General features: G+C 69.4%; 1 protein-coding gene across 2 annotated transcripts; it reads right to left on the reverse strand.

Moving 5' to 3' along the window:
• Positions 1 to 627: 627 nt before the first annotated feature.
• On the reverse strand, positions 628 to 7087 carry LOC123353279 (hypermethylated in cancer 1 protein-like). 2 transcript variants are annotated; one of them, XM_044994276.1, is made up of 2 exons: positions 6781 to 7087; positions 628 to 4333 (listed from the first exon to the last, which is right to left on the reverse strand). In XM_044994276.1, exons 1-2 carry the CDS (start codon positions 6830 to 6832, stop codon positions 2409 to 2411), a joined length of 1977 nt encoding a protein of 658 aa, XP_044850211.1. In that variant the 5' UTR covers positions 6833 to 7087; the 3' UTR covers positions 628 to 2408. The 2 variants fall into 2 exon arrangements, with proteins under 2 accessions (XP_044850211.1, XP_044850212.1); XM_044994277.1 differs by lacking the exon at positions 6781 to 7087 and adding an exon at positions 4856 to 4988.
• Positions 7088 to 10646: the final 3559 nt, after the last annotated feature.

The raw sequence follows: 10646 nt of genomic DNA on the forward strand, positions 1-10646 counted from the left end.
GGGAGCCTGTTCCCCCCCCCAGTGCTGTTCTCCCCATGGGGGGAGCCTGTTCCCCCCCCAGTGCTGTTCTCTCCCCCCCCCCCGTGCTGTTCTCCCCATGGGGGGAGCCTGTTCCCCCCCCCGTGCTGTTCTCCCCATGGGGGGAGCCTGTCACCCCTGTCCCAGTGCTGTTCTCCCCATGGGGGGAGCCTGATCCCCCCCCAGTGCTGTTCTCCCCATGGGGGGAGCCTGTTCCCCCCCCCAGTGCTGTTCTCCCTATGGGGGGAGCCTGTCACGCCCTGGCCCAGTGCTGGACTGCAGCAGAAACACCCACCACAGCTCTGGCTTCGAGTCCCAGGGCTGCCCTTTACGGCAGCACCTCTGCCCCAAGGGACCCTCGCTGGTGCCCCAGGAGGGGCCTGGAGTCAGGGTGGAAACTCCCCCAGGCTGCACGCCTTAGAGCAGCCACTAGCCCCACAGCTGGGCTTTGGAGCCACGTCCCTCGTCATCCTCAACCCTCCCCAGGCTGGGCCAGCACCTGACTGCCCTCTCCCAGGTCACCCCCTCAGGAGTGGAGTTTGCCAGGCCCCAGCCCCAGCCCCAGCCTGGGCCCATCCAGACCAAAAGAAGGAGCCGAGACCTCCTGTGTTAATGTCACTTTATTGCTCATTTGGTCTTGAGTATAGAAAAGGACGGGATAAAACGCCCGTGTACAAATCAGAAGAATATACAAAGTGGGAGGGGGCAGGGAGACCTGGATCCATGCACTGGATACGTCCCCTCCCCCTGCGCTTTGGTCACAGCTGCTGCAGCTTTGCCCTGTTGGCTGCAAGGGGGCAGGGCAGCCTGTGCTGGACTCTGGCCTGGGATTCCTGGCCCTCGCCAAGCCCGTTTGGTGCCCGGGGAGCCCGTTTGGTGCCCAAGTTCCTGCGCAGCTGGAGGCAGGGTCAGAGTCCTGAGTCTCTGCTAGCCAGAGGCACCTGAGCCGGCAGCATGGACGGTCGGACCCAAGCCCCCTTGGCGGAGCAGCCGGTCAGGCTAAAGGCACAGTGGGTTGGAGGCCAGGAGCAGGCACCGTGGGGTGGCCGCCTCGGCCTCGTGTGCAAAGGAGAAAAGACTAAGGCAGGGAAAAGAGCTTCACATTATCCTGCAGGCCAGACGGGGGTGGGATGGGACCCTGCCCTGGGTCCCTCAGGCCAGGGCCCTCGGCCCAGCCTCTACGGCTCTGGTGGCCCAGCCTGGACAGAGCAAGGAAGGCCCCAGGCAGGGCTCCGGGAGTGGCAGCACCTGGATCTTGTGCCCCATTAACCCAGGAGTGCGGGGAGGCTCTGCCCCTCAGTGTCACTGGCCTCTGCACTGCCCCCAACTGGCTTCAGCATAAAGCTCTCAGCCCCACCCGAGCATGGCAGAGCCCTGCTGCCCAGCGGAGCCCAGCAAGGCAGAGCCAGAGAGCAGCCCGGCCCCCTGCCTGCATGCTCTGCGGCCTGGAGCCCTGCTCTGCCTGGGCACCAGCCATGGGAGGGGGCAGCTCCCCCGCTGCAGCCTAGTAAGGCAGGAGGGGGGCTGCCCACCCCTGGGAAAGCTCAATTGGGGTTCAACAAACGGCTCCCGTGTCCTCATGCTCCCAGCCCAGCTCCCAGCCGAGACCCCCAGAGAAACAGCAGCACGGTCCCCCCCTGAGACCCCCCCGAGCAGAGACTGGAGGGTGGGGAGGGATGCAGCCCAGGGGCTCAGGCTAGGCCAGCTGGGCCCCAGATCCACGCTCCCTCCCACCAGCCACTGGGGAAGGGTGGGGGGAGGCTCTGGGCTCAGGTTCCTCAGGAATCGCCCAGGGCAGGAATTCTCCTGAGGCAGCTGGGCCTGGCCTGGCCCAGGCAGGACACTGGGGCCATCCCTGAGTACAGCGAGGGTGCGGGGGCTGGGTCTCCTCCTCAGCTGGTTGCTTTGGTTTCGGCTCAGCGAGGTGGGCCCAGGAGGCTCTTTGGGAGCCAGGCCCAGCTGCAGTCAGAGCTGGGAGAGGAGCTGCCCCAACCAGGGCTCTGTAGCAAGAGGCACGCGCCAGGCCCAGGCTCTGGGCAGGGTTTGCTGGGCCAGGGTGTAGAGATTCCTGCAGAGGCCTCAGAAGATCAAACCCTTCTGCTGCTCCCCTCACACCAGGGTGAGTGAGCAGGTGGAGAGAGCTGCTGCCCAGTGCCCTTTGCCAGGGGCTCACCCCACCCCCTCTTTGGCTGTTCTGGCCTTTCCCCATTGGATGGAGGCTGGAGGAAACATTTGGCCACTGCACATTTTCAGGGAGAAAAGTTTCCACTCCCCAAATGCTACAGAGAGTCCATCTGGGGAGGGGGCGGTGGGCTCTGCAGACCCCATGGCCGTGTGGGCTCTTTGGCTGTGGCTGGAGTGGGCAGCCCTGGGGTGCCAGGGATGCCCCGTTAGGTGGGGGAATAGCACTCTATGCTCCGGCCCCCTTCGCTGTGCAGGTGTGAGGCTGGACCCAGCATCTCGGCCGCCTTCTCCTGGCTCAGCCCCAGGTGCTCGGCTGTGAAGCGGGCCAGCGGGTACAGGCTCTCCAGGCCCTTGGGGTCGCTGAGGAAGTGGGAGGTGTGCGACAGCAGCTCGGCCGCTTTCTCCTGCTTGAGGCCCAGCTGGTCGGCCGTGAGCCGCGCCATGGCGAAGACGCTCTCAGGGAAGTCCAGCTTGGACTTGCCGTCAGCCCCGGCCACGTGCATCTTCATGTGGCTGATGAGGTTGCGCTGCTGGGCGAACTTGCCGCCGCACACCTGGCACTCGTAGGGCTTCTCGCCCGAGTGGATGCGCATGTGCTCGGTGAGCCGGTACTGCCGGGTGAAGCGCATGCCGCAGGCGTCGCAGGCGAAGGGCTTGAGGCCCAGGTGGCTGCGCATGTGCCGCGTCATGGTGCCGCGCTGCGTGAACTTCTTGCCGCAGATGGTGCAGGGGTAGGGCCGCGTGAGCCAGTGCGTCTTCTCGTGCTGCCGCAGCGTGGCCGGGTCCTTGTAGGCCTTGTCGCAGGAGGAGCAGCGGTAGGGCCGGATGATGTCGCCCAGGCTCTGGCCACCCTTGTCCAGGAAGGGGCCGGCCTGCTCCGAGGCCGCCTTGTGGTACAGCTCCTCCTCGGTGTGGGCCTCCACGTGGGCGTTGAGCTGCTCCGAGCTGGGGAAGCCCTTGCCGCAGGGGATGCACACGTACAGGTTGTCCCCCAGGCTCTCGGGCTCGTAGGCCAGGTGGCTGCAGTAGGGGCCCAGGGTGCCCCCAGGGGAGGGGCCCTCGCTGCTGCCCGTGTCCTCGCTGGTGCTGTTGTCGTTCTCCAGCTCGTTGCTCTCGATGCTGGGGTAGCGGGACTGCGGGGGCGACTCGGCCTTCTCCTCCCGCTCAGCCTCTTTCTCCGCCTCACACTCCTCCAGGTAGCTGCCCGGGGGCTCGTGCTTCATCCAGCGGTACAGGAAGTCGCGGCCTTCGGCCCGGGCCAGGGGCTCGGCACAGGGCGGGCTGCCACGGAAGCGCTCCGCAGGGTGGATCACGCCTTCGCCCACCTGGGGGGGGTCTTTGTAGGCGGAGCTGTGGTTGACCAGCAGGGAAGCGCTGCCCGGGGGGCTGTCGTGCCCGGGGGGCAGCAAGGGCTCCCTGCTGTCCCCCGGGTGGAGTCTGTCTGTGGGCAGCAGCTGGGAGGAAGGGCTGGGGGGGCTCTTTTTGGAGAGGTCCAGGCCGCAGGGGGGGGAGCAGTGCCTCTCGGGTGGGCACAGCCCAGGCTGGTGCAGGGCGGTGCCCTGGGAGGCGGAGGCGTAGAGCTCCCCGCACTGGGTGCTGAGGGGGTTGTGGGGCTCGCCAGGCTGCATGTCCACAGGCCGGGGGGCACCCGAGTAGCAGGTCTGGATGACGGGGGTGGCGGCCCGCAGCCCCCTGGCCATCTTGCCGTAGGGGCTGTAGCCGCCTCGCAGGTGGCAGTACTTGCCCGTCCGCTTCAGCTTCTTCTTGCACAGGGCCACCAGGGCCGGCACCTGCAGGTAGCTGGCGGCCGCCAGCACCGCGCCCAGGCCCGGCTCCCCCGGCTCGCACTCGCCCAGGCGGCCGGTGTAGATGAAGTCCAGCACCAGGCGGAAGACGCCCGGGCTCACCATCTCGTGGTCCAGGTTGAGCAGGTTGTCGTGCACCACCAGCGACTTCAGGTAGGCGCTGCTGGCCGCCAGGATGTTCTTGTGCGCCCGGAACAGCGCGTTCTGCACCACGATGATCACGTCGCATAGGAAGCCCTTGGCCCGCTGCGTGTTGAGCTGCAGGAGCAGCTGCCTCGAGTGGCTCGGCATCTCCATGGCCTCCAGCACGGGGCTCCCCCCGCCACCTGCAAGAGACACACGGTGAGGGGCGCCAGGCTGGCGGCCGGCCCGGCCCGGCCCAGCGCGCGGCCTAATTTAGGCAAAACATCCCCGCCCGCTGCCCGCTGCGCAAGGCCCTTGGAATGCAGCGGCGGCCGCTGCCCGGGGAGGGAGCCGGGCCCCGCCGTCCGACCTGCCGCCCCCCGGCGCGGGAGCCCCCAGCCTGGGCAGCGGGGACCTCGGGCCGCCGGCCCCACACGCGCCCGCCCCAAGGGCCCAGCGAGGCGGCAGGAGGCCGGCTCCCAGCGCCAGGACCCGCGCCGGCTCGGCTCGGCTCGGCTCGGCTCGCCGGCCGCCCCTGCTAGCGCCCGGCCTCGCTGCGCCCGTCGCGGCTCCCCGCCGGCCGGCTGCGGGTGGGAGCCGAGGCGAAGCCGGGGCAGTCGCGCTCTCGGAGCTGCGCCACTTCGACGGGGCGAGGGCGCCGCGCCGCCGGCCGCAGCGGGAAGCCCCAGCCCCGGGATGCGGAGCTGCCAGGGCCCAGCCGCTACCTGGCGAGGAGAGGGCGAGTCCTGCCGGGGAGCCGGGGCTGCGCCGCCTCCTCTGCGCACTGGCTGCCGCCCGCCTTGTGCCACCCCTTATATCGGGGCTCCTCTGCGCGGCCCGGCGGCGGCGGAGGGAGGGAGGGGGCACAGCCCCTGCCGGCGCGGGGAGAAGGTGACATCACTCCCTCCGCTTCCAGCGCCGCCTGCGAGCCCGGCCCCACCTGAACGGGGGGCGGAGGGGCCAGGCCACCTGCCGCTCCCCGGCCGGGCCACCTCTGCCTCCGCCCTGCCCCCTCCCGCCTTACGCGCACCCGCCGGCCTGCAGCTCAGCCCGCTGCTGCCTGCGGCCGCCGGCCCCTCCCCAGCGCCCGCAGCCCCCGGGGGGAGGGGGAGCCCCGCTCCGCTCCGCTCCCACACTCGACAGCGGGGCCCGGCTCCAGGGCCAGCCCCGGGGGCCAGGGGTGCTTGGGGGGCCCGGAGCCCCTCGCCTTCCGGCCCTGCTTTCTCCTGCCTCCCTGGCGCGCCCTAATTGTAGCCGAAGGCGGCGATTTTCGCACCAGGAGGCCCCAGAGCCAGCGGAGGAGCCGGGCAGGGCTTCCCCGACTCGCCCCAGCCCGGCCTGGCTTGCTGGGGAGACCAAGCGGCCCCGGGGGAGCGGGACCCCTTTCCCCGGACCCAGGCCGGGACAGGCCGCACGGCGCGGGGATGCGGCTGGCGGGGGCGACTCGAGAGAGCCGGGGCAAGGGAGGGGAACCTGGCCTGGGACCGGGATGGCCGGAGCCCTAGGCACGGGCCGGGCCGGGCCGGGTCCGCAGCGAGCGGGGCCCCGGCTGGCGCAGTTGCTGTGGCGCGGAGAGCGAGGCGGTGGCTCCCCTGGGAGGCGAAGGGGCCGTGGTGCGCCAGGGCCAACTGGGCTCGGGCAGTGCGAGCCCGAGGGCGGCCGGGTGGAGCCGAGACCCGCCGGGAGCCAAACTTCGCCATTTTACAGCATCTCTGGGCAGAGGCGCCGGACGGGCGTTTCACGGGGCGCCGAGAGCCATGAACCCCTGCGCAGGATGGAAACCGCCTCCACTGCAGCCCCCGCGGGCCTGGGTCCGGCACCTCTGGGCCTGGGGCTGGAGCGGAGCCGGGGAGCGGGGCAAAGGGGCTGGAGAAGAGAGACCGGCCTAGGGGCCAGTCCCCGCCCGCAGGCAGCCGCGGCCCGACTCAGCCCCCGCGGGACCCGCTGTCTGCCCGCGGGGATCGGTCCCTTCCTGCAGCCCCGCGCGGGGAAGTCCCAGGCCGGCTCTGCTGGCCGCCAGCGAGAGTCGCCCGCGGGACTCCCGTCCATGGGCTTGTCGGGGAGCCCGAGCACCGAGGGCAGGGCCCGGCCCCACCTGGGCGAGAACCCCTGGGGCCCTGCCGGCTCTGGGGCCAGGGACACGCGGGGGCCCAGCGCTGGCTCCCCGGATCCTCGCCCTCAACTCCCCTCCCGGGATCTGGCTGCGGCGCCTGCAGGGCGCCGGAACAACGCGGAGAGCGGGGATGCTGCGAGCCACGGAACCAAACTGTGACCCTGGTGCTGATGGCGCCACTTCAAGCCGGGGGGCGGCCGCGCCCGCAGCACCCGAGTTCCAGCCCCTCCGGCCGCGTTGCCAGCCCCGGCAGGGACCGACCCTTCCCCCTCGGGTCTCTGAGCCAGGCGCCCCGGGCTGCGCTCCCCGTTCCCTGCAAAGCGCCCGCTGCCTCGGGCTGCTGCGGCGCCGCCTGCCCGGCTTTGTGCGGTCGCGTCCCGGGAGGGACCCAGCCGTGGCCCCGGGCGCCCCGTCCCCGGTCCGTGCTGCAGTGCGGGGTGAGTGGGGCGCCGGCCAGGTGAGCGCCCGCCCTGCTGCAGGGGCACGGGCAGAAGCCCCTGGCACCGGCGCCCTCCCGCCCCGGCCCGGCCCGCGTACCTGGGGGCTCCGTCGCTTCCGCCAGCCAGCCGAGGTCTCTGCGGACTCTCATGTCCCCTGAGCAGCAGCCTCAGCCCCTGGGTCCCCGCCGCGCGCTCCCCGCCGCCAGCCGGCGCCTCCGGCCCATGCCAGCTCCGCGGGCTGTGCTGCCAAGGCGCTGCCTCCCTCGGCGCTCGCTGCGCCCTGCGTGCCAGGCCCGGCGGCCGCTCCGCGGCGCAGCGCAGGAGGCAGCATGTGCCGCCGGCGCACGGCTGGGCGCAAAGGTAAAGCCCGGGCTGCGAACTCCCACTGACCCCGGCCTGAACTCCGCTCCGCGCCAGCGCCTGTTAAAGGGACAGCAGCTGATTTCCTCCTCCCGGGCGGGGCCGGGCCACGGGCCCCGGCAGCAGGGGGAGGAGCGGGGCCCTGGACGGCTCCCCACGGAGCTGGCCCGGGGACCCCTGCCCGCGGCGGGAAGGAAAAGCCCCGCTTGCCTCCGCCACCGGCTGCCCGGGTCCCGCCCCCTAAGCGTCCGCCGGGCGCGGGAATTTAACCCGCTGCTGCTGCCTGCGGGGCGGGGGGCGGCCCGGGCCGCGGGGCTGGGAGGGGCCGTTGGGAAGGTGGAAGGAGCCGCGCCAGGTCCGCGCACGGCTCCCCGGCGGCCCCTTCCCCTCCAGCCCCGACTCCCGCGGAGGGAGAGCGGCCAAGCGAGCCCCGGAGCCCGGCTCCCGTCCCGGATGCCTGGGTGAGTCTCTCGGGGGCCGGGCAGCGGCGGGTTCCCCCGGGTTTCCTGCTCCCGCCGCGGGGCCCTTCCAGCTGCGGAGAAACGGCGCTAACCGCACAGGATGTCCCGAAGGGCGCCGGGGATCGGGCCCGCGGGGGGACCGGGACCGGGTCGGGGACGGGCTCCCCCTTTAGTCCGGGATGTGGCTCCCGGCGGTGCCGGGCTCCCGAGTCCCCGGCTGATGTTCCCGTGGCCGCCTGGGCCGGTCACCTGCCCCCGCGCTGGCCGGGAGTCGGCTGCTCTCCCGGCACCTACCTTGGGCTCATCGCTCGGGCCAGGTGCAGCGGTTCTCCCGCCTGGCGCTCGCCCCTGTCTCGGCCGGGCCCCGGTCGGCCGTAGCGCCTGCTCCTGCTGCCATCTAGCGCCCTCGCCCCGCTCCTGCGCCGCCCGCCGCGCTCGCAGCCCCTGCAGCATCCGCGCTGCCGGGCGGCTCCTCCCCGCGCACCTGCGCGCCCCTGGCACCGGGGAAGGTGCCTGCGAGGACAGGTCGCGGTCAGCCCACGTGGGCTCCGTAGGCCCGGCAGCTGCCAGCCCGGGGTGTGGCGGGGCGAGGAAATTCTGTGCTTCGCCGGGTGCAGGCGGGGCCCGCGCGCTCCGCAGGGAGCAGCGCGCTGGGCCAGGCGGGGCAGGGCAGGGCAGGAGCTCCGGGGCGCTCGGGGAAGGCCGCCGCTGCAGGGCTGGAGAGCGAGAGCCAGACCTGGGGGCCGGTTCTGGAGCCCTCGGGCGCAGGGACTCCGGCCCAGCCACGCGGCCGCTCCGGGCTAGGGGCTGGCGGGGCCTGGGCAAGGGAAGCCCCTGGCCTGCGGGCACCAGCTGGGCTCTCCGGGCCCCGCCTGCGGCCTCCCCTCGCTCTTCTTACTCGCACGGAGTCCCCCGGCCTGGGGCGGAGCGGGCCCAGCGGAGCCGGGGGGACCCCCAGCTGCCCGGGGATTTCACACCACCCGCGGCGCGGGCGGGCCGGCTGGCGGCAGGGCGCTGTGGCACCGGGCACCGGTTAGTGTGTCCCTGGGGGCGGCTGAAAAGGAAAGTTGTTTTTGGGGGGCCACCACGTGAGTTACATTGGCCAATCGCTCTTGGGAATGCGACACCCAAATATGGCAAATGAAGGAAGGAAAAGTGCCCCGCTTGCTGGGACCGAGCAGGGGAAAGGCGGCAAAGACCGCGCGGCCCAGGGGTGCGCCCGAGGTCCGGCCCAGCGCCCCTGCAATGTCCCGATCCAGGTTCCCCCAACCCAGCTCCCCCGAACCTCCTGATCCAGCTCCTCTCAACTCCCCGATCCAGCTTCCCCACCTCATCGCAGCTCCCCCCATCCCCCATCCCAGCTGCCCCCATCCCAGCTGCCCCCAATCCCCCATCCCAGCTGCCCCCAATCCCCCAGTCCAGCTCCCCCCAGTCCAGCTGCCCCCAACCCCCCAACCCAGCTCCCTCCCTCCCAGCCCCCCCCAGCTCCCCAAAGGACCTTGTGTTTGTTTTGTGTGTGTGTGTTAATGTCTTTGTCTCAATGGAAAGTCCTTCCCTTGGGAAAATGTTCCCACCTCTGCCTGCCCCCGGATCTGCCTCCCCACGGCGAGTCGCTGGCGGAAGGGGACGGGGTCCACAGCAAGGTGACAGATGCAGCAGTTCTTGGTGCAGAGCTTGGCTGGCAGAGACTAAAGGGCCATGGGCGCGTCTTGAGCCCCGTCTGGCCCCATGGGCGGGCACCAAGGTAACTAGTGGGACTCAGACTCCTGTGTCCCGCATGGCAGTGACATGGCTGGAGACCACGCAGGCCGGGGCGGGGATAGTAACCATGGCAACGAAGGGTTTCGCCAAGGCTGGCAGGTGGCCCCATCTGTGAGCAGCTCAGCAGGTGCTGGCACTGCAGCACACAGTGCACTGTGGGTGCCAATGCCTGCGTGGCCTCCAGACACTCCTCCCCCTCCCCCCTAGGTACCCTGGGGCAACCGCCCAGATTTTCCCAGCATGCACCGGCAGGCCCAGCTGGGTGGTCTGGTAGGTGTGACACGCTATGTGGCTGACACATCGCCCTGTTGTGAAATAAACAAGCTGCTGTGCAGCCCAGCTCAGTGCTGTTTGCATGGGGCTGGCCAAGGGTGTCATGAGCCAGTTGTGCTTGTGGCATAGACGGGCCCACAGTGACAAGTGGCCATGGACACTCCCTCTATTTGGAGCCCAGTCCAACAGCAGATGAGACAGTTTGTGGGCCCAGGGCAGAGTGAGTGCAGGAGAGCTTCTGTCACGTCTACTTTCCTCTGGCCCCTGTGCACGGAGTGAAAACAGCTCCCTTCCACTTAGACCCAGGCCCATGAAGCAGCATGTGACACTCAAGCATTTACACTTCACCTCTGCATTTGGCTCACTAAATGGCAGGGGGTCTAAGCTGGTTTAATTAACTCACATGCAGAAAGTCTGGAAGAGAGGAGCCGAGCAAGAAAAGCAGCCATGGGTGGGGTGTGTATGTGGCCACCCCAACTTTAATGTGGCAGAGGTATGTGGCAGAGGCATGCCCAGGCAGCCGTGTTACACCTGTGTCTGCCCAGCTCCTTGATAGGTCACCAAAGGCAGGGTCAGCGTGGTGTTTGCTGAAAGCAGTGAAGTAGCTGTTCGTGATGGTGATTGGCAGAGGTTTCCATGGTGTCCTTTAGGAGAGGTGTAAAAGGTAGAATATTACAGCCAGCCAGATGAAGCATCATGGGGATGAAGCATCACTGGGGATGAAGCATCTCCCACCATGGGATGGGCCTCATTTAACTCAATCAAGAGTGAGAACAAGCAACATCTTTGGGCCCAGATCGGCCCAGTGTTTACAGTCAGGACACTGGAGTATCAACAAAAGCAAAAGAGCCCCAAGACAAGACACTATGATCTTCACATCTTCTTCAGAGTCCCTGTGTGACAGCAGGGAATCCTCCCGGCAAAGCTCCCCATCTGTGGAGTTGAAGTGGCTGGAATGGTAGAAGGAGCTAAAACTGAGAGAGCTGGAGGATCATGAAAAACAGAGACAACATGAGCTGGAGGAGAAAGAGAGACAGAGGCAGCATGAACTGGAGGAGAAAGAGTAGGGGCAGCTCTAGCTTTTTTGTTGCCCCAAGCACGGCCGTCA

The sequence above is a fragment of the Mauremys mutica genome, chromosome 19, assembly GCF_020497125.1.
Source record: "Mauremys mutica isolate MM-2020 ecotype Southern chromosome 19, ASM2049712v1, whole genome shotgun sequence".
NCBI classification, from domain to species: domain Eukaryota; kingdom Metazoa; phylum Chordata; order Testudines; family Geoemydidae; genus Mauremys; species Mauremys mutica.

What these genes read in the sequence shown, in the direction of transcription:
- LOC123353279 (XM_044994276.1), bottom strand. Translation starts at nt 6,832, where the DNA reads ATGAGAGTCCGCAGAGACCTCGGCTGGCTGGCGGAAGCGACGGAGCCC. An exon ending in GGAAGCGACGGAGCCCCCAG is followed by an intron (nt 4,334 to 6,780) that starts GTACGCGGGCCG and finishes TGTCTCTTGCAG; the next exon opens with GTGGCGGGGGGAGCCCCGTG.